Below are 26,661 nucleotides of genomic sequence, written 5' to 3' on the forward strand. Positions count from 1 at the left end.
GTTGATTCTTCCCGTAATATTCATACGGCCTTAGTTTTTCATTAAATTAAATATCTGCCATTGAAAAATCATAATTCTGTAAAATCATTCAAATTAGGTACTTTAAACAAACATTTTAATATTACAGTAATGTATGATTATTAGACCCCAAAAATGAGTTTTTCTCCGACTTATTTTTCAAGACTTCATGAACAAGTACGTACAGGAATTTTTTCCAAAGTATAAATACTTTTACTTGTCTGCACTGAAACTATGCAACTAAAACAAAATTGCATTTTTTGCTCAATTTTTATGTGCCTTCGTTGCATGAGGATTTTCTTACTTTGGCTTAATGTACATTAGTAAACGTCTTCAAAAAGAAAAGGTGATATTGAGTGTTATATTAATAAAAAAGGCTAAAAATTTAAAAGTATTAATTCATGCCTGCTTGTCATGAATGTGTAGTTTCCATGTTGTTGGATACAAATTAAGAAATACATAGCATGACTTAAGTTTAATAAAAATATTTATAAAGATTTTACACTCTTACATAAAAATAAAAGTTTCATGGAGACATCACAAGAAATAAATAACATAACATATCCACAATACACTATGTACAACTTACAAATATTTAATTATCATGACATGATTTGGCATTGCAACATTGTTCTTTTAAGACTAATGAAATGCTACAAAAACAATTTGAAATCATTTCAATTGTCACCATAACAAACGATCCAAAATGATTTGCACAGCCTTGAACCAGAACACCACCATCTTTAAAAGAATGAGTTAAAACCAGAAAACTTTGACATAAAGATTAATTCTATTTTAGAGGAACTACATCAACTGACATTAGAGTACAAAAACCACTACCACAATAGCAAACATTACATGTAAGTAGTATCAACCACAAAATCACTACGGCAAAATAAGCGAGATGAGTTTTCAGCATCTTAAATACAAGAATTGTTAAATTTACCAATGTCCAGCTGCTTCTGGAAAGCTGTTGCCGATAAAAACAATTTACATACTGATAAGCAAAATAGTTAAAACGGTCATAGTTGAAAAAGCAATCTACAGCAATAACTTCTGAATTTTAAAAATACCTACACAGGTCTAATATTATTTCAAGAACACTGCACAGCAGCCATTTCATAAGTAGCACATAGTAAAGTTTTGTTATTTAAATGATTGAAAAACAAATATCTAAAATAGCTTCAGTTTAAGTCCTAATAAAGACATTGAGCTCATTAATGAAGGACAATTGGACTTTAGGTCATGGCAACAATGTTTGCATTGATAGCTGTTATTTCCTGCAGAAGTTATAAGCTTAAAAACAATTTGAATGCATTCAGCACTGGTGTTACTAAAAAAATATCTTTGGGGAATGTGCTTAAAACACATATAAAGGTGATAGAAAGTTGGACTGGCTCTAAAGAAGGACAATTCCATAGTCCCTCTCTAGTCGGCGTCTTGCTTTGAGAGGTACCACGCCCATTAGGTCAGATGGTGCTGGCAGACCTGCTTTATTTCCGGCTGGCTGTTGATAAAACACCTCCGAACGACAGCATTGGCATCCATACACAGTGTAGTCCTCACACCTATGCATAGGTATGAAACATTTTAGCTATTAATTAGTCCCTCCTTTCCATGGAATCTCATCCCTTAATTACAAAACATGTATGCATGATAATCAATGTTGTCGAAGACCAACATACATACTTTAGGTTCTTCCATTACATTGAGCCACAATATTAGTTAGTTTTAGGGGTTTGTAGGGTGCGTCGACAACTATGGTCATTTTGCACCACTGTCATAACGTAAAACTTATGTTCCTTTTAAACTAGGAGTAAGTAAGCAAATAAATACGAATAAATATATAAATAAATAAAATAAACAAAAAAAAAAGGAAAATGCTAAAATCAAAAGCATTAAAATTATGATCTCCAAAGCTAAAGCTGCCCCATTAAACCAGTATACCTTAAAAAACTTAAGACTCGGTTTATAGACCCAGAGTCATCCCCTAAAATATTTCTTAAGTCTCCCCTTATCTTCAACATGTCTCTGGCCCTTAGGTATGTTGTACATTCCGTCAGGATATGTTTTATCGTCAGGGGTTGGAAACACTCATTGCAGCGGGGCTGTTCTTTTACCTCCGCAAAGAGGTACGAATGAGTGAGGGCAGAGTGTCCTATTCTCAGGCGCGTAATCATGACCTCTTCCCTCCGAATGTTCCGGATGGAAGAGGACCATGGTGAAACGACCGGTTTTATTGCCCTGAGTTTATTATTTTGCAGAGACTGCCAAGTCTCCTTCCACTGATGCAGGACCGAGTTCCGCAAGGCGGCCTTTACGTCCTCCATTGGAACCAAGGTGGAGTCGGTCTCGGGTTGTCGAAGGGCATCCTTCGCTGCCTGGTCAGCTTTTTCGTTACCTCTTATGCCGACGTGACCAGGAGTCCATATAAAGGAGACCCTGTTCCCCTTTCTCTGAAGGGACAACAGGGTATAATGGATCTCCTGGACTATCGGGTGCACAGGTGCAAAGACCGATAAAGATTTTAGGGCGCTCAACGAGTCTGTGCAGATGAGGAAAGAGCCATTGCTTTCTTTTATTTCTCCTACGGCCGTCCTTATGGCTGACAGCTCGGCTGTGAAAATGCTGCAAGAAGTGTGCAGTTTTTTCCTCACGACTCCATGGTAGTGGGACACGACCGCATAGGCACATGCAGATTCTGACTTTGACCCGTCGGTGTAGACTGGGACAAAGTCAGAAAGTGAGCTGAGGACGGCACTGAAGAGCTGCTGGTATTCGGAATCGGTCGTCTTGGCTTTGCGGCGTGCACTGGCAATGAGTTTAATATCCGGCATTGGTGTTAACCAAGGCGGATACTTAGCATAGGAGACGGGGCATATTTGAGGAAATGTAAAATTTACCTCATTAATAAAATCATTAAAACGAACGGCAAAGGGCCTAGTTGCCCTTCTCCGCCTGTTAAATAAGTCTAAAAACCGTTGGTTAAAAACTATGTTAAAACAAGGGTGGATTGTCTCTGATAAAATTTTACAGGCATAGTTGCCCATTAAAATCATCCTGCGGGTTTCCAACGGAGGCTCCCCTGCGTCTGCAAGTAAGCTTGGGACTGGGCTTGTTCTAAATGCCCCGGTGGCCAACCGTATCCCAGCATTGTGGAGACATGTGAGTGGTCTCAAGTAAGACTCTCGTCCTGAGGAATACACTATGGAACCATAGTCCAGTTTGGATCGCACCAAGCCTCTGTACAATAAAAGCATGGTGGTGCGGTCTGCTCCCCAAGTGGAGTGAGTTAAAAACTTTAAAACGTTGAGGGTTTGGCGACACCTCTCGCGTAACACGCGGATATGCTCCCGCCAGTTCAGCTTTTGGTCCAGGATCATGCCGAGAAAGCGGACGGACTCCACAAATGGAATAATCCTACCCAACAGGGTTAGGGTCGGGGTAACGTGGTAACCGCGAAGACGGTGAAAGTGCACGCATTTCGTTTTCTCCATGGAGAAACGAAATCCGTTCTTTCGCGACCACTCTCCCAGTTTGTTCAGAGTCACCTGGGCTTGCCTGGAAGCGTTTGGCAGTCGTGTCGACCGGCAAAATATGGCTAGGTCGTCCACATAGAGCGATGACATCACCGGGGCATTGATGCATTCCACCACGTCGTTGATGGCGATGGCAAATAACGTCACGCTCAGTACTGAACCCTGGGGTACCCCGTTCTCCTGTGTAAAAGATCGGGATAAGTGCTTCCCAGTCCTTACTTTAAAATGGCGGTTAGTTAAAAAATTTCTGATAAATAGGGCCATGTTGCCTCTAAATCCCCACTTGTGGAGCGTGTTGAGGATTCTCCATCGCCACACACTATCATAGGCCTTCTCCAGGTCGAAGAAGACTGCTATGACGTGTTGACGGTGGAGAAAGGCTTCTTGGATGAAGTTCTCAGTGCGCACCAGATGGTCTGTCGTGGACCTGCCACGCCGAAAGCCGCACTGAGCGTCGGAGAGCAGGTGTCGACTCTCCAAGCACCACATGAGACGTCGGTTTACCATCCGTTCCATCACCTTGCACAGGCAGCTGGTGAGAGATATGGGATGGTAGTTGTTCGGGTCATTTTTGTCCTTGCCCTGTTTTGGGATTGGTATCACGATGGACTCTCGCCAGGCATTTGGAAAACTGCCCTCGTTCCAAAGTTGGTTGAGGGTATTTAGGACCTCCCCAATCGAGTTTTCCGGAATGTTCCGGAGAAATGCGTTGTGGATTTCGTCCGCCCCTGGCGAGGTGTAATGGGAGTCTTCGATGGCGGATTTAAGCTCCCAGGACGTGAAAGGCTCATTGTAATATTCGCTTGTAGGAACTGCACCAAAATTGAGAGGGACTCTCTCGCATCGCCTCTTCAGGTTCGCAAAGTCCGCGGCATAGCCCTCGTCACTGCTATTGGCCGCGAACTGACTGGCAAATATGTTGCTTATTTCGGCAGGTGAATTAACCACCCGGCCAGCAACAAGCAATGGCGAGATGACAAATGAGCCCTTGGACCCGGAGATTTTCTTCACTTTGTCCCATACCTGACCAAGTGGCGTGCGATGGTTGATGGTAGAGACGTATTCTTTCCAGGAAGCCCTCTTGGCCTCCTTCACGGCCCTTCGAGCTCGCGCTCTCAGGCGGCGGTACGATGCCAGATTAGTTGCCGTGGGATATTTTCTAAAAATATTCAATGCTTTTTTCCTCGCCCGAATCGCCCGGTCGCATTCCCCGTTCCACCAAGGGACAGGAGCTCGATTAATGTTCCCGGACGTACGAGGGATACTTTTGGTAGCTGCCGCCAACAGCGTTGAACTTAGTTTATCGACGTTGTGCAACGCGTCGAAACTTGCGTCGTGTTTATATGTAAACGTACGCTTGAAAAGTGGCCAGTCCGCACGGTTAATACGCCACTTTTCCGGAGGTTTTGAAATGGTGGGCGAAGAGTCTTCTTTGACGAGTAGAAGAGGAAAATGGTCACTCCCACAGAGATCGTTGTGGGTGGACATTTTTAGCTTTGGGGCTAGACTTCTCGAGCATAGACAAAGATCTATTGCTGAGAATTCCCCATTGAAGCTGTTAAAGCGGGTTTTTTCGCCGCTATTTAATAAAAACAGGTTAAAATCCTCAATAAAGTTGGATAAAATTCGACCTCTCCTATTGCTTTGGGTTTCTGGCCCTCCCCAGAGAGGATCATGGGCATTAAAATCTCCCATCAAAATGAACGGCTGAGGAAGCTGGTGGACAAGGGCTTCAAGGTTCAGGCGGGTCACCGGTGCACCCTCTGGCAGATACACGTTGCATAACGTCATCCTCTCAGGGGTGTGCACCGTGACAGCGACGGCCTGGAATGGAGAGTTCAATTGGACTCGCGAGGTGTAAAGGGCCTCACGGGCCGCAACTGCTACTCCCCCTTGGGCTCGTTGGCCACTTAGGTCATCCGTTCTAAAAACAGTGAACCCCTTCAGAATACCCTTATCTTCAGCCTTAAAATGGGTCTCTTGGAGACAAATACAAGAGGGTTTAAAATCTTGGATTAAAATGGCCAGCTCCTCCTTGTGCCGATAAAAGCCATTGCAGTTCCACTGCAGAATGGAACACATTTAAAGTGTTAAATTAAAATAAATAAATAAATAAATATATAAATAAATAAGATGACTAAAAAGGGAGATGACTAACTCTATTGAGGTTATCGCTTGAAGCGATGTTTCCTCTTCCACTCGTTTGCGAAGACCTCAGTATCAGAGATACTCTGGTCCTCTTCAATTACCTCCGGCTTCTTTGGCTTCACTGGAGGCGGCGGGGAAGGTGTATTCTCACGCCCTGTTGGCGTGTTCCCCTTGGTGGTTTTTTGTGGGCTCTTCTTTGAAGGGCCCACAGGAGTAGGTGGCTCCTTGTCCACCTTACTCTTTCCATCCTTCACCCTTTTGGGTTTAGGCACTTGCGTGTTTTCAATTGGGGATTCTTTCGGTATCTCCGTCTGCGTGGCGATGGTACACTTTACACATTGCGTGGTTGCAACGGAAGCAAAGGACCGGGAGAAAGTTGGAGCGATTAGCGCCCTGTATTTCCTCCTCGCTTCCGCATATGGGATTTTTTCAAGGGTTTTTATCTCCATGACTTTCCTCTCTTCTTTCATCTTCGGGCAATCACGAGAGTACACTGGGTGTGTACCCTCGCAATTGACACAAAGAGGTTCCGAAGAGCACTCTTAATCCTCGTGCGCGTCTTTGCCACAGCGCGGGCAGGTGGCCTTACCCTCGCAGCGCGACGCGACATGGCCGAACCGTTGGCATTTGAAACAACGCACGGGATTTGGGATGAATGGCCTCACTGGTACCGATTCATAGCCCACAAACACCTTGTCGGGTAGTCTATCACGCGCAAACGTCAAGATCACGGAGGTGCTGTTTACGTTTTCTCCGTTGCGCCTTGTGGTGAGTCGACGACAATCAGTCACTCCCTGAGAGAACATTTCTCTCTTGATTTCTTCGATGTCCACGTATAGGAGGTCGTAGTGACTGATGACTCCCCGACAGGTGTTAAGAGTGCGGTGCACCTCCACCTTAATCGGAATGTCATGGAGCATTCCCATAGCAAGCAGTTTTTCGCTTTGTGTATCGTTCAGGGTCTCTATAAGAAGTGTACCATCCCGGAGCTTCTTCACGCTCTTTGGGTCCCCAGGCACAATCTGTGACAAAACTCTGCGAATTAAGAAAGGAGAAACCTTTTTCAAGGTTTCACCTTCCTTTATGCACGACATAATTAAATAGCGCTTACATGCGCCAATACACTTTTCTCCCTAGATCAACAAATATTCACTGTCGCTAATTAAATAGAAATAACCAGCCGTTATAAACAAACATTGAGGAATATACTTCTTATTTTAATGGGAAATTTGCTATCTGTTAATGTAGAAAACAATACACATTCAAAATGTTAAAATCATTTGCCTTGATCAAGATTTGACACCGGATCCCTAGGTGCCCCGCCAGTTATGCTATTGAGGCATCCTCTAACATTCCAAAATTTTGAAAATTTTGGGGGCTATAGAGCAACAAGATGCTATGATGAAATATCATAAATAAAATGCCAAAAGTATACATTGCAGCACAGTGAGATGATGCCGTGGTAGCTTAACTGGCAAAGGCACTCAACCAGACAAAAACCCTTTTATTGCCAGCAGGCTGACATATCAGCGCACGTGGGTAGTGTAAAATCTGCCACAGGCCGATATATCAGGCCGATGTTTTGCATTATTTTAATTCGTTATACGCGGCCCAGTCAACGGCTAACGGCTCTTTCTATAGCTTGGGCTTTATCTTTGCTGCTTACTAAAATGGTTCCCCCTATTCTCAAGAATAATACTGATTGCACACATTATGTTTGCCTTGTAAGTCCACCCGTGTTTTTTGGTTACCCTCGGGCCAATTGCAAAAGATTGTTCATGCTGGAGACACATTGTGCAGGACTGTTTTCCCACTCTTTATTTCACAGTGTCAGTTTACAGCAAAATTAGCTGATATTGAAAGAGTAATTGTTCACAAATAAGATCTCTTAGAAATTTACATTATAATAAAATATGGAATTTACCATGTTTTAATATCTTTCTATTACTTCAGCAGTAACAAACTAGAGTTTGGTCATCAGCAAACCTTACTGATTTTATAAATTATTCACTGAAATTCATTCCTACCTCTAGTTATTCCCATAATGCCTCTTTAATCGAATTGTATTCTATACTCCTCTCGATTAATAATCTCATTACTGCAATGGCATCATGCGTACCTCTCCCCTTCCTAAACCCAAACTGATCATCCCCTAAGTAATCATTTGCCCTACTCTCCATCCTTTTGTTTATGATCCTTGGAACAACTTTAGCTGCATGGGATATCAAACTTATTGGCCTGTAGTCCTCACAAAATGTAGCCTTTACCTTTTTCGGAATAGGAATTAACACTGATCTCACAAAGTCTTCCGGCCAGATTCCTTCCTCATAAATACTACGGATCAGCCCATATAGCCTCTTCCTCCCACATTTTCCTAAACATTTCAATAGTTCCGCGGGAATGGTATCCACCCCCACGGCCTTATTTAGTATCATCTCCCTTTATGCCCTTTCTATCTCCTCGTTGAGTATGCCTGGCCCTAAGCTATCTTCTTCTACATCATATCCTTCTTCAATGTCTAACTTTGTTGGTCTAAGTTCTTTACTATACAGTTCTTCTTTATACTCCTTCCATCTCTCTTGGATCTTTCCTGTGTCAACTATTACCTTACCTGCATTATCTTTAACTGTTAGGATTCTTAATTATTAATCTCCCTTTCTTAATTTCCGACAATGATTTAACTTAGCTGTACAGCGCTCCAATTTCAACCTTCCTCTGCAAACTTCCCATTTCCTCGGACTGTGTCTTCCACCATGCTTCTTTTGCTTTATTTCTTATGCGCCTCAATTTATTATACAACTCTCTGTATTTCCTTTTTCCTCTGTGTTTACATTCTTCCATTTTCTTCTCTTATCTATATTCCTAATCATCTCATCCGTGATCCAAGTTTTCCTTGTCCTTTTCCCATTAACGATTCCCATAGTTTCCCCTACGGCTTTGATATCACTTTCTTAAAACATCCCTACTTTTCTTCGATAGTACTCATCTCTTTACCATCACACATGATTTTCTCACATGCATATATATATATATATATATATATATATATATATATATATATATATATATATATATATATATATATATATATATATATATATATATATATATATATATATATGGGTCGCGGTAGTCCAAGGGGTAGAGCGTTGGACTATTAACCGGAGGGTCCTGGGGTCGATTCCTGGGTTTATGAGGAAGGAATCTGGCCGGATGACTTTGTGAGATCAGTTTTAGTTCCTATTCCGAAAAAGGTAAAGGCTATGTCATGTGAGGACTATAGGACAATTAGTTTGATATCCCACGCAGCTAGAGTTATTCTTAGGATCATAAACAAAAGGATAGAGAGTAGGGCAAATGAGTACTTAGGGGATGATCAGTTTGGGTTTAGAAAGGGGAGAGGTACGCGTGATGCCATTGCAGTAATGAGATTATTAATCGAGAGGAATATAGAATACAACCTGGAGGTATTTGCCAGTTTCGTAGATTTTGAAAAAGCATTTGATAGAGTGAATTGGGAAAAACTAATGAATATATTGAAGAAAGTAGGAATAGATTGGAGGGAAAGGAGGCTAATCCGCAACCTGTACATGTCTATGCTCAGGTGCATGTGGGGAACGGGGAGTCCGGATGGGCAGTGTTAGGAAGAGGTGTAAGGCAGGGTTGCCCATTATCACCGCTGCTGACCAACCTGTATGTAGAGGAAATGATTAAGGAGGCATGGGAAGAACTGGAGGTAGGAATGAAAGTGGGCGGGGAATTCGTAAAATCAGTTAGGTTTGCTGATGACCAAGCTTTAGTTTGTCAGTCAGCCAAGGGGCTGCAAGCATTGCTTAGTGCATTGGAAATTCAGTGCATCAGTTATGGGATGAGAATCAAGACTTGGAGGTAGGAATGAAAGTGGGTGGGTAATTCGTAAAATTAGTTAGGTTTGCTGATGACCAGGCTTTTGTTTGTCAGTCAGCCAAGGGGCTGCAAGCATTGCTTAGTGAATTGGAAATTCAGGGCGACAGGTATGGGATGAGAATCAATATTAATAAAACAAAGGTTATGCGATTTTCTAGAAAGAAAAAGGCTAAGCTTAACATTAAAATAGGAGGGCAAAAACTAGAGCAGGTGGAACAGTTTACGTATCTCGGTAGTGTTTTGGACCAACACGGTCAAAGTAGTAAGGACGTAAGGAGAAGAATTGCGCTAGGCAAAGAGGCTTTCACAAGAAGGAGAGAGTTAATGACGGGGATGTTGAGTAAGGATGTTAAGAAAAGACTCGTAAAAACACTGATATGGAGCGTAGCTATGTACGGCGCGGAAACGTGGTCATTGAAGCAGGAGGATAGACGTAGACTGGAGGCTTTTGAAATGTGGGTGTGGAGAAGAATGGAGAAGGTGAAATGGACAGAGAAGAAAACAAATGAGGAAGTACTTGGTATGGTGGGCGAAGAGAGGGGTTTGTTGGGAGCAATCCTATGGAGGCAGGAAAAGTGGATGAAAGGGGTATTGACCGGCAGTGGGATGTTGAAGGCTGTAATAGAGGGGAGAATGTTAGGCAAACGAGGAAAGGGAAGGAACAGGATAGGGATGTTGGACTGGATGAAGGGAGGAAGAAAGTACTCAGTGATGAAGAGGGACCTGATGTAAAGTAGGAGGTTTTTTTTTGCTGGGGGTCACAAATTGTGGAATTAGTAATTTTGTCCATCCAAAAACCTACCTTAACTGGTAGATTACCTAATAATAAAATAATATATATATATATATATATGTATGTATGTATATGTATATATGTATATATATATATATATGAATATATATATATATATATATATATATATATATATATATATATATATATATATATATATATATATCTATCTCTCTCTCTGTGTGTGTGTCCGTCCAAATAATAATTTTCCAAATTACCCATGTACAGGTACCTGTATATGGGTATTTTGGAAAATTATTAAGAGAAAATCCCATTAATTACTGTGGTGCCCTTCATTCCTTACATCTGCAATCTCTGAAGTCACCATGATATTCAAAACAGCATGCATAACACATGAATTGAATTACCGAATGAATTTTCTTGAATGTATACCTAGCAGGTTAACCACACAATGATTTAACAGAAAAGCATTACCTGACAACAACTTCTGAAAGACCTGGCATGGAACGAAAGTGAGCATGAAGTTGTTGTGCAACCTCTGCTTCAGGTGCACCCCAAGGACGACTGCCACCACACTGCAGCGTCTCGCCTGTTGGGTCAAAGCTCAAGAAACCGTAAGCACCCCCTTCACTTAAATCCCCTATGCCAAGCCCCGAGCTGAATCCCAGCTCTCCCACCCCAACGCCTCCTCCACTCGCTCCCCCAACAGTCTGATGGTGCTCCAAGCAATGGGCCAATTGACTCTCCAAGCCCCCAAGACCCTCCTCACATATTTCCCACTGAAATAACAACATAGGGAGAGCATCAACACAAATGAAATATGCTAAGCTTGGTACACTAAAAAGAAAAAATATCTTAGATAAATAGGAGTTTCCTCAAAAATGTAATTTCTTGGAATGAGAAAGAAAAAGACAAAGACAAACTAGAATTTCCAACATAGAGCTTGCAGTTGCAGGAGTTACTTTTTCTTAGCATCTGCATTGATTAATCATGTTTTAGTGCTTAAATATAAAAGTACATATGGGTGATGTAGAAATTCATTTAATGGGGAAATTATGAGGTATGTACTGGAGAATGGGATGACAAAATAGGTAGACAGTCCGACTGCAGGGTGCACTATCTTTTTAACAACTGAGGATTTTCCTGGAAGAAAACACCCGATGATAATGCCCAAAGATTGGACTTCAGCAATGGGTCAAGGAAAAGATGAAATCGAGGTTGTGTTGTTGACCTTTCGGAATGACCAGAAGGAAAAATGCTTCGTTTGGGAGGAAAGATAGAAATAAAACATGCTCTTTAGAGACTAGAATGTATTCTAGTACAATTTAGAAGGAGTGGGTGGAGGGTTGACTATGAAAATTTAAGACTAAAAGTTTCAAGCAAAGTTGTGGCTGGAAACTTTTAAGAGTAAAGACATAATGGGTCCCGAGGCTAAAGTTGGAAACTATACCCATGAAGTGGTAATTGTGACAAGCTTATTGCCAGACCGACTTACCAAAATTACAATACACCTTTTAAACAGTGACCACACGGGTGAATTTAATGTGAACATTATGCACTCCAGAAGCCACCATTGTGAGATTAATGCTCTAAAAAATATTGAGATTTTAAATAGAATCCATGACCCTCAGGTGACCCTTGTTAAAGGTATCTTGCATTTTCCCCAATCCTTGCAGCAGTCGCACAATAGAGCCCTTTCCTCTCCTCCCTCTTCCACCACCAACATATCACCCTTTTTCTTCCACCCCTCTTTGCTGACTACATCACAGAATCACTGATTCTACGTGGGAAGGTCCAGAAGTATCCAACCTGACCTAGAGATGGCGGAAGTTGTTTGAAAAATATCACTGTATTCAAAAGTATGCAATCTATATAGCATATGTTTCAAGTTTGAAGACGCTATTGTATAGTATTTGTTTCGCAGCAAGCAATATTGAACGTTTTCGGTTAATTTGAGAAAATAGAATAAATTGGTCATCGTTATGTGATACAATACTTTTATTTGAAAGGCCTCAGCCCAACCAATATAAAAGCTGAACTGGATTCTACTCTGCTGGGTGAGGCTACTCCCTCGTTTTACAACAACAAAATATTGGAAAGCAGAGTTTAAACGAGGCCGTACGAGCTGTCAGGATGGGCATCGCATTGGTCGACCAAATGAGGAGAAGACTCCACAAATGGTGAAGAAAATCTACCAAGTAAAACTGGATGATCATCGACTGGGTCTGCACGAGCAAGCAGACATAGTAGGCATTTCAAAAAGTGCGGTACATCGCATATTAACTGAAAATTTGGGCATAGAAAGCTGTGTGCAAGATGGGTGCCACATTTGCTCACACTCAAGCAAAACCAAAGTCTTGAAGATGTTTCAATTGAGTGTTTAGCAGAGTTTCACAGCAACAAAGCAGAATTTTGTACCTTTTCATTACCATGGATGAAACATGGGTCCATTACTTCACACCCGAGACAAAATAACAATCAAAACAATGTATTCAAAAGGGAGAACCGGCTCCAAAGAATGCGAAGACCGTTTCATCTGCAGGCAAGGTCATGGCATTGGTTTTGTAGGATGCATAAGCGATAATTTTCATTGACTACATTGAAAAAGGAAAAAATATCAACGGAGAGTATTTTGCGAACTTATTGCAACATTTGAGCGAAGAAATCAAGCAAAAATGGCTGCATTTAGCTAAGAAGAAGGCGTTGTTTCCTCAAGACAATGCACCAGCTCACAAATCCGTTTTTGCAATGGCCAAAATTCATGAATTTAAGTTTGAATTGCTACCTCATGCACCCTTTTTGCCAGATATAGCCCCCTTGGATTATTTTCTGTTCGTGAAAAAATGGCTCAGTGGTCAAAAATTTTCCGACCGTGAAGAAGTGATGTCGGCAGTTAATGGCTATTTTGAGGAGCAGGACAGTTCTAATAATAAAAAAAGTATTGAACTTTTGAACATCGCTGGGAAAAGTGTAGGGAGCTGAAAGCAGTTTATGTTGAAAAATTAATACATTTTTTTCCAAAATGTTTGTGTTTTCTCTGTTGGGTCGGGTACTTCTGGCATTACCCTCATAAGTAGCACCTTTCGATGATGCCATCACATCAAACCCCAGGTCATGCGTAACTTAAAACTGTGTGTTTCAGCAATTGTGGAAATTTCTATACTAGCTTGTATTATATTCAAACAATTTAGTAGGCAAACGTACAGATGACAATGCGGAGAGAGAGAGGGGGATGACAATAATAATGCCATTAGTCACAAATTTGCCACGAGTGGAATCAATTCAACAGATTCCCAGGTACAGAGACAGAAAGACCAAATAGAAGTTCTCAGAAGTCAATGACTCAAAGTGTTTATAACAATGCCATTCATTTGATCAAGAAAGAACAATTTCACTGTAGAACTTTTAACTAGTCACTTTTTACACACCAATTCACTTGTCATTAGTTTATATGCATGTTTGAGGAGATGAATTTATGGAAAAGTGGATATTTTAACATGTTAATGGTTAAATATGAATTTGATATCAAGGCTGACTCACCAGATAATGAACCAGCTCAGGATCACTTTCTCGGCCATCGTCCATTATGAGCATCAGGGACATGTCGTGTTGACCGTAGACGTACAAAATGACTGCTTCTAGTTTGTCATCAAGGGAATCATCCCCATTTGCCAGCTTGCCCCCCTCGTCAGCCTTCCCAATGGCACTTCCTTTTGAAGACTTGGCTGTCATGGAGGATGCAATAGTGGGTTGACCAGATATTTTATTGCCAGTCTCCGACTCTTTTGGAGTTTCTGGAATGGGCCCCCGAGAAAATTTTTCCAGATTAAGTGGAATGGGGAGACCAGACGGAAGTAACAATGGACTCAGGGGAGTCTGCTCAGGCCCGGGAGTTGGCACGAACCCAGGACATTCCGAGGCAGCTCTATTCCTCCTCTGCAGTGCCGCATCATTTTTTTCAGATGTATCATCCCCATCCAAAGCAAAGGATTTTATTGGCAATGAGAGCGAACGCCTGTATTGTTCCTGTTTTGATCGATCCACGCTCTCTGTAGGGGACAATCCAGAGCTTGTACCAGCGACTTTTGCAGCTTGTTCAGGTTTGGAGGCATCCTTGGAGAATTTGATGTCCCGCTGCTTCTCAACAACCTTTTTTCCACTGATTTTTCGATTTTTCAAGTCAGGGGCCTTCTTGTCATGTTTCAGGGCTTGATAATGCATCTCGATACATTCATCAAACAGAGCGCGGGACATTGGAAGTCCATCAGAACGAAAAACTGGATAATAAGGATCAGTAATTGTGTTGAAAACTTTCTTTCCTGACCATGCATTCTGGTTTTTGAGCCCTGGCCATGATCCATTCCCAATGCCACTGAATTCTTCATTAAGATCATCCTTTTGCGGGCTTCCACTTCCCACACTCCGGAGAAACTCATGTCTTGGAATGCCAAATGCATGGTGGTGCATCGGGAAAGGTCGAATTTTCAAGTCTTCTAAGCTATGACTTCTTTCCTTGAAGAAGTATTGATTTTGATTGGGAGAGAAATCCTTGACTTCCTCTTCTCTTTCATCCATTGAGCTCTTTTGACTAGACATACCAGCAAGGCCGGCTTTGCATATGGAAATCACCTGCTCCAGGAGGACCTTGCTGGGGCTGACTGGCCCAGGACTGGCTTTGCTCCAGAGCTGCCCACTCGCTCTCGGAGATTCCACACCCTCTCCCCATATATCATTCTCGCCTTCTCCTTCCTCCAAAACACTCAGTATTCTAGAAGGATCTCGCTTCATACTGGTTTGCTGCTCCTTGCTTGGTAGAGCCTTTGGCACTGACACCTGAAATTATAGAGGGCAATCAATCATTCAAAATAAATATAATGGGAAACATACTACAGTCAAATCCTGTATTAGCATTATTTGGATTTTACATTTTCTGCAATTTATCGAGTCAGATACAATTTCATATTTTCTCAACATGTGTGGAACCCAGTATTTACTAAATTTCATTTTCAGTTTTCCTCATTACCCAAATATGGTAATCTACCATTCAAGGTAGGTTTTGCATGGAGACAACCACCCAATAATCATCTCCTCTTCCTAACATTACACAACCCAAGATCCTACTCTACAACAGGCCCCTCTCCAACTCCATACACTTCCTTCATCCCGTCCAACATTCCTATCCTCTTCCTGTCCCTTCCTCCTTTTCCTAACATTCTCCCCTCCATCACAGCCTTAGACATAAAATTAAATATCAATACGCCCTTTATCCATTTTTCCTGTCTCCTTATGATTTCTCCCAACAATCCCCTTTCCTCGCACACCATACCTAGCATTTCCTCATTTTGATTACCTTTCTGTCCACTTCACCTTCTCCATTCTTCTCCACACCCACATTTCAAAAATCTACATCTATCATTCTATTTAAGTGACCATGTTTCCGCACTGTACATAACTATGCTCCACATAAAACTTTAACGAACCTTAACATCTCCTCAATGTCCCCGCCATCAATTCCCTCCCTGTTCCTTGTGAAGACCCTCTTTGCCTATTGCGATTCTCCTTAGATCCCGACTACTTTGAGCATTTTAGTCCAAAACACTTCTGAGATGCGTACACTGTTCCACCTGCTCTAGATTTTGTCTCCCTATTTTAATTTTTAACTTAGCCTTTCTCTTTCTGGAAAACCACATAAATTCTTATCCCATGTTAATCGCACTGATTTTTCAATTCACTCAGCAATGCTTGCAACCGACTAAATAACAAACTAGAGCTTGGTCATCAGCGAACCTTACTGATTTTATAAATTGTTCACTGAAATTCATTCCTACCTCTAGTTCTTCCCATAATGCCTCTTTAATCAAGTTGCATTCTATATTCCTCTCGATTAGTGATCTCATTACTGCAATGACATCACTCGTACCTCTCCCCTTCCTAAACCCAAATTGATCATCCCCTAAGTAATCATTTGCCTTAGTCTCTATCCTTTTCTTTATGATCCTGAGAACAACTTTAGCTGTGTGGGATATCAAACTTATTGTTCTGCCGTCCTCACATGATGTAGCCTTTACCTTTTTCGGAATAGGCACTAACACTGATCTCACAAAGTCTTCCGGCCAGATTCCTTCCTCATAAATAATACAGATCAGTCCATTTAGCCTCTTCCTCCCACACATTCCTAAACATTTCAGTAGTTCCGCAGGAACTACTGAAATGTTTAGGAATGCTGCCCCCATGGCCTTCTTTAGTTTCTGCCCCCATGGCCTTCTTTAGTTTCTGCCCCCATGGCCTTCTTTAATTTCATCTCCCTCAATGCCCTTTCTATCCCCTCGTCGAGTATGCCTGGACCTAAGCTATCACCCTCTACGTCATGTTCTCTTTCTTTGTCTAACCATGTTGGTCAAAGTTCTTTATCATACAGTTCTTCTATATATTCCTTCCATTTTTCTTGGATATTTCTGTGTCAACTATTATCTTACCCACCTTATCTCTAAGTGTTGGCATAGATCTTCCCTTCTTACTTCCTCATTGTGATTTAACCTTACTGTACAGCACATTTTGTTCATACACACTTAAAAAAGACAATATGGAGCAGTAATTTTAATGGTTTTAGGGAAGTTTTAGAATATGAGCTGTACAGTGCCAGTAATGATCGAAATGTGAATTACTTAATCTCAGTCAACCAGAAAAAGACTAGTGCTATGAAATGACTATATTGCATGACCAGGAGTTGAATTGTAATATATATTGTAACAATACCCAATATTGTAAAAATACCCTACTCATATCAAAAATAAGTTGAAACTATGAAGAATGAAAATTACTTTTACCAAAACATTTTGAAGGGTAAAAACACAAGAACTAGTGACTTAAAACTGGGAACATATTAACTACCTTGACACAACAGATGTATAGACGACGGGCTCCTGAATAATAAAAAGTATTGAAACTTTTTGATCACATCAAAACTACATTGAATGACAAATAATCTTATTTTTGTAAAAAATTTTGAAGTATGAGCAACTGTTTGCACCAGTCAAACGGAGAGGTAGCTCAGATTCTCATGTGTTAAGTTTTCCTCAATTACTCGGACATATAAATATTACCCTGTATGGCAATGGAAACACAAGGCAGAAAGCAAACATTTTCAATTTGGAAAATTCTCCTTTTCCCACATTTGCATTTTACACATTTTCTCTGAGATCCCTATAAAAGTAGAAATAAGGGGTTCTCTTGTAAATTGCAAGTGTAAAAAAATTAGAGGAATATTAATGTAGCATTTCTCCATTTAGCTTAATCACACATTTAATAAACATTATTCCTGGCCCTGACAAGTTTCATAAAGATAAAACAATTTTCCAGGCATAATACACATTTTTTCTGAAAATATTTAGGGTGCATTTGTGGTAACTAATGTGCAATGCAATGACCATAAGGATTTTCACAGCCTCATTTATTATTAACTAAACGATATGAGCAAAAGAGCCTTTAGAGAAACCACAATGATTCACAAAGGCAATAAATACTTAATCAAGGCCTTCACGACAAAAGTACATTTCAGGCTAAAGAGCAAATCTGAAGTACTAGAAGAACCATTTATAAAAAAAAACTTGGTGCATTTTTGCACAATCTTTACTACAACCCAACAGCTAAGGAGCTATTAGAATTTTACTTGCAGCATGTTTATCAAACTGTATGACATAAATAAAATTTCTAAAAGTTCTGCAAAACTGATGTTTTGTGTTTATGGCCAGACGTGAAAGCCATGAATATCACATTTTGAAATAATGACTACGGCTAGAGATGAAATAGATATACTCCAGTGAGTAGCAATGAAGCTTTACCTTTCTAGGGGCAGGCTGCAACGAGGAAACTGCTGCAAATGATTCTTGTGCACAATCCACCACGGAATGTAAACGTTTGAGCTCCTTACTCTTTATATAGACACGAAGTAGCTGTACTCCGATGGGCGGTCGGAATGCTCCGCATACACTTTCGGCTGGGGACTGAAAATAATAAATAATCACAACAAAGTTATTTAAAATATTTTACAAAACATCGAACTATTTTAGAGATAGCATAAAATGCATCAACATAATTACTAATGAAACTTCTCTGAATATTTTCCGGCAAAATTGGGGAGACATTATGCAAATAACTTTTAATCATTGTATCAATGACAATGATAGAATGGCAAAAAGTTTATCTATACAAGCAAATGAAGCCAATGATATGAGAGAGAAATATTTATCTGAACTTAGTAATAAAATGGGCATACTCTTTGAATTTCATATGAAATTTAAAGACAACCAAACAGTAATGAATACTGCCAATGAAAGAGAAAATTTACTTTCAAATGCTACCTTTCATTTTCATGAGTTAATTGCCTGTAAAAATAAATTGCAAAATTAAATTCAAGTAATTACCAAATCACTGAACTTTTTGTATGCATTGATAACTGGCACATACACCAAAGCTCAAACATCAATTAAAATGACTTCATTGGAAATCCTGTGAAATTTTACACCACATATGAATCTTATATTGTTTCAGTTGAGTGTCATGTGGGAAGGATAGTGATAGAGTGGAACAGAAATTGAAAATTCACATAATATGACTAATGACATCAAAAATATACTGCATTTTAGCTTCAAACAGGCACTGCTTGGATTTTATTCCAATCAATTGATATTATGGCTCACAAAATCAAGTTCCAACATTACCTAAACATACCATTCAATAAATTTTTCTTCTAGTGAACTGTAACATTTTGGTCAATCATCAAAGATTGAGATGGTAAATTTTACAAAATACCATACTTCCAGGCCCACAAGACACACCTTTTTATTCCGAAATGTGTTCTAAAATTAGCATGCGTCTTATGGGCCAGAGGAATATGGGTTTGATTTTGACCAAAAATATTAAGCCAATTTAGCAGAAAAATACTTACACTAAGTATTTTTTCCCTCATCAGGCATAGAAAATGGTTGCAGTTATTATTTATGTCAATTAGATCACTGTTTCGAGTCATTATTGAGCAACACAGTTTTAATGTTACATTGAAAGCACTTCCTAAAAAATTCCAATTAAATTGTAAATGCATACAATGTAGCACATTTAGTTTCATCCTACATGTAGTGCTGCCCCAAAACTTAATATGCCTTGAGCTAACGGGGGTGTCACCCCTCTGCTAATACATACTTGCATACATTGTATCTCTCCCAATAAACACAGGAGTCAATGGACATTCAACCTTAATAAGTACAAAAGTTTTGTATAGGCATATAAAATGGTTACTTCTAACACAAATTTTGATATTATCAAAATAATAACAGAGCATTGCATAAAAAGTATAAATGAGGCAGTTGCCACATGCATACACCATTCTTAAGGCTTAAGGACATTTCTTTCTTCATGCATGGAAGAAACCTTCAAACACCTATCTGTGCACCCCTTTGTCTTTTAGAAATGAAAGATCAGACATTCTGATCATCTACAACACGTGCATGATCCCATTAATTCCATAATTAATCAAACGTTTAAAAAAATCACAAACCAAATGCACAACCCAATCAGTGCTTAGCAAAGTTAAGTTAAGTTTCCAGAACTTTCACTGTTTACTCCAAACTATTCACAAATATAGAGACATCTGTTATTTGTATTTTCAGAATGTTATTGTGAATAATGGATGAAAATATGAGGAGATAACAGATAAAATATGCTGAGCATTATGAAGTCACAGTATTCCAATAAGAGACATTAAGTGAATACTTGCTTTTATTCGGAATGGGTCAGTGTAGACCAGTCTTTTTGTTACTTCAGTGGACAGCTGTGTAGCAACCACCCTGGAGGGAAGAGAAATACATTTATCACTTGCCAATATCTCTGGTCTAGTGTTGCTTGTCCAATTGGGCTGATAATTCTCGCATTCATATTTTTTCAATTTGTGAACATTTTGAAAATATTAACACAGGTACAAAGTCGTGACTTTATGCCTCTCAATCTGAACAGAGGATTCTCATTTTGTGAAAAAGTAAAAGCCAATATGTACAGCGAAAAGCAGTATGCTCTTATACTCACCAAATGCACAATGTATTAAACAATTTAAAAGGAAAATATTTCCCAAGCCCTCGACTTCCTACCTGGAGTCACCAAGTGTTTCAATTTCCACAAGCTACCACTATAATTGAGTTAAAATAATGTTCATTCGTCATTTCATATACTTAATAATAATAGACTGAGAAAATATGGGCATGATCAAAGCAAAAAGTCTGTTTTTGGCACTGTATTAAGCGCTGACAAGCTACTCATGATTGGTAAAAAATTTAGACATATATATTTAGAAATATTATATATATATATATATATATATATATATATATATATATATATATATATATATATATACTTTATAAATATATATATATATATTGTACATATATTTTAGGTGAGCTGGTTTCTTGGGCAAGATTTTTTTCACTTTAGTTCTGATACATGACTTAAATGAACTATTTCTCAGCATGAGCAACAAATTGGCATTTTCCAATATTCCCTAAGAGGAAGAAAAACAATGCCATGTAATTTCAGAGTAGACAGGTTGCCTTATGACAGTTACCAGGGTACATAGCTCATGTATAATTGTTACAAAAATGCTACAGGGGAAGATACTGCCTCAGTTTAACTCAAGCCTCAAATTAATTCATTAATGCCAAAATGCCCCTTCTCCTTCTTCTAAGGAAGAAATGAATGAAAATATTTTATTAATTTGTAGGTACCTTAAACCATCAGGATTGGAATGTCTCAGGTTAAACAGTGAAACTATTCCATGCATATTTTTATGATGAGGGCATAGATTAATATTTCTTGTATTTTATCATATGCTGTATCTTTGGAACACACAATGTCAACTATTTAACACATTTATGACACAAGATAAGGCACTAACCCGCTGCACATTGTACTCAGAATAATGGAAATGGATGTCAATATTTTCCCACAAAATACCAAGCCAGCCAAAAAAATGTTCATGCCATTATGATGTATGTCCACTTACTTGTTTTGGTACAATATAAGACCACCTAGTACTCCATTCTTTGCTTGACAACATTGCAGGATGTGAAATGCTTCCAGGAATGTGTTACTTGCACTCTGAAAGAGTAAAGAGAAAAAAGGATGAATAATTTAATGCATGCTACTCTAGTAATATGTTGAAAGACCATTCTATAGTATTATTATGGCCTTATAAATATGTACATTAAAAATTGTACATCAAATCACATACTATTACTCAAAGAAGGTTTGAATGGATCCCTACTATGCATCTAGCCACCAAGAAATTCCATGAGTTCTCCACAAGTATAATTTCACTTTCTTGAGCACTTTACTTGTTCCATTAAATATGCACCCGAACAAGATTAGCAAGAGGATTATATTCAAAATTTTTAAGTGTGATAAACCAGCAAAAACCAGATCATAACTTACAAGCACAAGAGAACCATCTCTGGGGGATAAGTAAAAGGTTGAGAAGGAAAATTATTCCTTACCTTCAGAGGAAAAACTAAGAGTAACAAAAAAAAGCCTTGAGGTAAAGTTAAATCAATCTGTTAGAAAAACAATGTCATACTATTAATATTTCCCCAGCCCAGGCAGAAGTTTCAGTGAACTTATTATGCAGTTGAAAATGAAAGATAAGGTACACATCCTGATCTAAAATTAGTCAAATACTAATTTTATTTCAGAATATCCAAAATACTTCCTGAGTTTCGCATAAGATTAAAAATGGTCCGAGTGTTTTTTTGAGTTTGTGCACACCAAGGCCAATGGAGAGTACTAAATGAATAACGCAAGTGAGTGCTCACTTTTGGCAGAAGTACAGTGGGGACATGAGAGAAGGGACTTGAGGCGCACTGCAGAACTGGAACATAAACATCCAGCATCTGCGTTAAACGCTCTGCCAGGGCTGCTCTCTGTTCATATTCCAACTCTTTGGCACTCTCAGATTGCCTCTGAGCATCTTTAGAGCTGCCAGGCTGATTTTCTTGGTCCTCGCCACCGGGTGGAGAAGGCATGGGAACTGAAGCTGCAGCGCTTGCGGCCACCGTTTCCAAATCCCGGTGGTAAAAACCAATGGTAGATTCCAGGGAAGTTGCCTGTATCTGAAGTAACCAATCTGGAGTGCCGCTATCAGTTCCAACAGCCTGAAGACAGGAATTGCCACAGTTATTGCCGTTCAGCTCTTTCAAGAGGAGTTGGTTAATGATTAGAAGCATTTACAACATGAATGACAGTGCATTTTTCAGTTGAGAGTAGGAGGCGGTACTCAACATGAGGAAAATGACAATGTAGAATTGCTTCTATCAAACAACTTGTCAAAGATATTAAACTGTATAATTTAAGACTTCAATTCTGATTCAGAGCCTAATGTTCTGTGAGTCTGTGGTCAATTTTAGTTGAAGGATTTAAACCCAGGGTTGGATTTAAAAAAATGATTCACTCAAAACATGAAATTTTACTGAGCATTATTGATATCATTTAAAATTATAACTATGCATTTTGAGTTACACAAATCCTGATGAAATAAATGAGAATTTAATAATTAAATTGACAAATATACTACTCCCTCAAAGCAACATAAAATAATGGTAGAGGGAGAATCATTATGACTTACACTCCAACCACAGTAACAAATGAAAAAAATAAGTTTGAAATGAACTTTTAAATGGAATATGTACCCAAAACCCTAATGTTCCACTTATGAGACAGTAAAATCAAGATACAAAATGTCGTCCATCTAGAGAGCTCATTCTTTTCCATGAGTTAACTCCTGTCTCATTGTGTTAGCTAGCTCAGCTGTACACATCTGTTACTTTACCGATGAAATTTTCCATTATATTTTCACACCCTAATTATGAAAGAGAGGGTAAGCTAGTTAAGGGATTTTGGAACAAAACAACACATTCACTGTCCTTATCCTTTAACAACTTTAAAAATTTAAATAAACAAAAATAGAAGAGAAATTATGGTAGTAAAGTAAATGTGAGGAAAAAATTAAAGTTTTATTTTGAGAACCAATCCTAAATGTCAAACATTAGACAAAATTTCAATTAGTTCAACTAAAATTAATGACAATTAGTCAAGTCCATTACATAAGGAATTCAGGTTGACTACCTGAATTCCTAAGCATTTCCAGATGCAATGTATTTCATGATAATTCCACAAATTTCTTTTCAGCTGAAAGATGTTGTCGGTGGCTGTCGGGAAGACTTTCACACACTTGTTATGAAATTAAAGAAATCATTTTTAAGTCTTCATTTTTTGCAGTTATCCTTCATAATGGTACAATTAAAGCTCTATTCTCATAATTTTTGGAGGAGAATTAACTCTTAATTCTCACTTTCTCCTCATCCATCTTGAATTGCGCCTGCCATGACTTTAATTTATTGAGAAAATTAATTGATTTCAAGATAGCCTAGTGGGTAAGACATATGACCATAAGGCTCCAATCTCTGGTGAATATGGACACCCAAAGGGTTGAAACCATCCCGGTGACTTTGCCAGTCTTCCTGTGACACTGTGGGTGGAACTGGCCCTCTTACCCTCAGCATGTGTGAATTTCACATGTTGTACGGCTAAGTACGAGTTGAGCTCTGCCACCATTTATCTCAGTAATATCTGCTATGATTACTGTGGTTTATTCTATGTTGTTCCTGGGTCAAAATTGCTCATTACTGCCGTCCTATCAATCACTTATTTGTGCCACATGCTAGTTCTTGACTACATGGATTGGTGTAACAAGGTATGGATTTTCACTATCAAAGATTTTATGGTGGTAAACAATTAACATGAACTATAGGGGATCAACACTAACATTTCATGTTAACCAAATGACATGCTAACATTTTCCTGCCACATTGAGTTACTAATGCAGGTACATAATCTCAAATAAAGACAATTATATTTGTTACATTACCATAGAGTAATTTACTACAATTGTGACATCAACAAATAATTCACCATGTGATTTCTACATCTTACAAAGTCTCACTCACTATATTTTACTCCTCCTAGCTCTTTGATGGTTTTGTGCAGGAAAATCTCATCAGGAGTTTTTGGGCCACGTTTTGATGGAACTTGCTGTGGAGAAACTAGTGGACTGAGGTCTCCAGTCAAAAACTTTTTCAAATTTACCATTTTTAGGATGCATGGTAGCAGCTTGGGCACTTGAGTTTGGGTAAAATCAACCCGGTGCAAACTGGCTTCAGTTGCCTGTGATTATTTTCAGAGGCAGGGCTTTGGTTAAAGTGAATGCCTATTTTTTCCGTTGGTCAAAGGGCAAATTGGAGCATACAATTCAACATCATTGCAGTGCTTGCATGATATAGGACATGGTGGCACAAACAAAATCCATTGAACATAATATATATTTGTAATAGATGAAAAAGTGTGTGCGAAGTTGGTCCCTTTAGTTTTATCCAACAAACAGAAAAAACTATGCGCTTATTTCTCAAGAACTTCTGGGAACATGAACAAAGAAAGTCTGATTATTTGGACTACGTGCATACTAGCAATGAAGTGTTAGTTCTTGAGTATGAGCACAATGCAAAACTACAAGTTCAGGCTGGCACAACTCCAAGTATCCCAGCCCAAAACATCCATGTTCATTGTATTTTGGACAGCATGGGTGTGAGGTCCATTGGGTGTTTGTGCACCTTAAACAGGCTGTTAATGCTGGGACCTATAAGGAAGTGCTCAAGAGGCTGTAAAAAAGCTTCTACCATATGAACAGATTGTTCAGGGCTCAGATTGCCGCTAACTGGATCCTCCAAGCATGCCAAATCACATGTCACAGCATGTGAGAGAGTTCCTGGCCAAGAACATTAAGGCAATACTTCCCCAGTCCCCCTACAGCCCTGACCTGGCTTCAGCAGACTTCTTTTTTTCTTCCCATACCAAAGCCAGCCTGAAAAAGCAGCATTTTGGAAAACCTCAAGCTGCCATGACAAGGCCTCTGAAGCGGAGGTGCCCATTGTTTCCTGCCAGGGATAATAGTAAGAATGGCAGATGTGTTGGATAATTTGTGAATAAATGCTCAGAGGAACGACATTTTTATCTATAAAGAATTTCATTGTTTGTACATTGTGCTTCACCATGACACGTAATCATCACGTACCTGATGATTCCATCTCACACAAACATGCTCTACCAAATGGAAAATATGGGAAAGATATGCTTTTCATTCTTTTAATGTGAATTTATACAACTTCGATTAAGTGAACCTGGAAACCGTCAAGTTCAATCATTACTTTTTGGGGTATCATTTTAATGGCCAATAAATAATGCAAAATGATGTTTCAGATTTAATAAACTACTTCAACGATAGCCTCAAACTACTAATGACGAAATTTTACACTGAGTCCCACCTTTATTAATGCAGCATTAATTGTGAATTGACCATAGCAGAGAAGGGGTGAAGATCCTCCAACTTTGATTGAACAAGGAAAGGTTTCAGCATTTACCTTCGAGCATTATGCACACCTGACCTTTCAGTTATGGATGGTCATAAAATATACTCTTCAATTAACAGTTAAGGGCAGCAAATTTCAGTCAACAACTTGGTTATAAGTTAAGTGTTTCAAATCTCCCTTCGAAATGCTTACCAAAATGTATCGACCAAATTGTCTAACAACGAACTTCCCTCGTTGAAGAGTCAATACTTTTGGGCAACTGAAGGTTGCCAGGAAGAAATGAGCGGCGCCCATTAGCTGCCCAGCAAGGGCCATTCTTTGCTGATCGCTCACCCATCCCGGGTGAAAATAAAGAAGGGCATCTTGGGGGTCATCGTCTTCTTTTTGACACCTTTGGGTATCATATACGAACACGATATTGAAATCCCTGAAGAAAAAATTAAGAGGTGGCTATAAAATTCTTATGAAAAAAGAAGTATGGGAAAATCGGGATTTTGAAAAGATTTTACTTACTTTGCCATTTTGTTTTTTTCTACCTCATGATCGAAACACTTTTAAGAGCTGCAATATAATTCATGTTGCCCGAACTAACGGGGCTGCCTCTCTTCAACTCAGGACGTAAAAATTTCAAGCCCAGCATGATTTAAACATTACATAATCAATAGGCTAAGTCATTCACCACGGTTATACAATTCGTGCGCAATCAGGTAATAGTTACTCCAAATTTACGCATCAATTGCTTCAGGGGATCAGTTCAGATAAAAATATGCCGGGTTGTAATCAATTATTGCATAGTTAACTAATTATTTACCCCAACCCTGGCGTCTACGGTGCC

General features: G+C 39.3%; 1 protein-coding gene across 1 annotated transcript; it reads right to left on the reverse strand.

The window, feature by feature from the left end:
- Nucleotides 1-26,658, reverse strand: HPS4 (Hermansky-Pudlak syndrome 4 protein). Its single transcript, XM_071597348.1, has 9 exons — nt 26,340-26,658; nt 26,019-26,253; nt 22,221-22,559; nt 21,416-21,510; nt 20,138-20,207; nt 18,207-18,368; nt 13,906-15,198; nt 10,840-11,144; nt 1-1,586 (listed from the first exon to the last, which is right to left on the reverse strand). Exons 1-9 carry the CDS (start codon nt 26,345-26,347, stop codon nt 1,418-1,420), a joined length of 2,676 nt encoding a protein of 891 aa, XP_071453449.1. The 5' UTR covers nt 26,348-26,658; the 3' UTR covers nt 1-1,417.
- Between the last annotated feature and the right edge of the window lie 3 nt (nt 26,659-26,661).

This window comes from Hetaerina americana, unplaced genomic scaffold, assembly GCF_022747635.1.
Source record: "Hetaerina americana unplaced genomic scaffold, ioHetAmer1.1.p SCAF_86, whole genome shotgun sequence".
Lineage (NCBI taxonomy): Eukaryota > Metazoa > Arthropoda > Insecta > Odonata > Calopterygidae > Hetaerina > Hetaerina americana.

Excerpts from the sequence above, each read along its gene's own strand:
- HPS4 (XM_071597348.1), bottom strand. Across the intron at positions 18,369-20,137 it reads CTGACCCATTCCGAATAAAA|TCCCCAGCCGAAAGTGTATG; the intron begins GCAAGTATTCAC and ends TATTATTTTCAG. Across the intron at positions 15,199-18,206 it reads TGCAGCCTGCCCCTAGAAAG|GTGTCAGTGCCAAAGGCTCT; the intron begins GTAAAGCTTCAT and ends CTATAATTTCAG.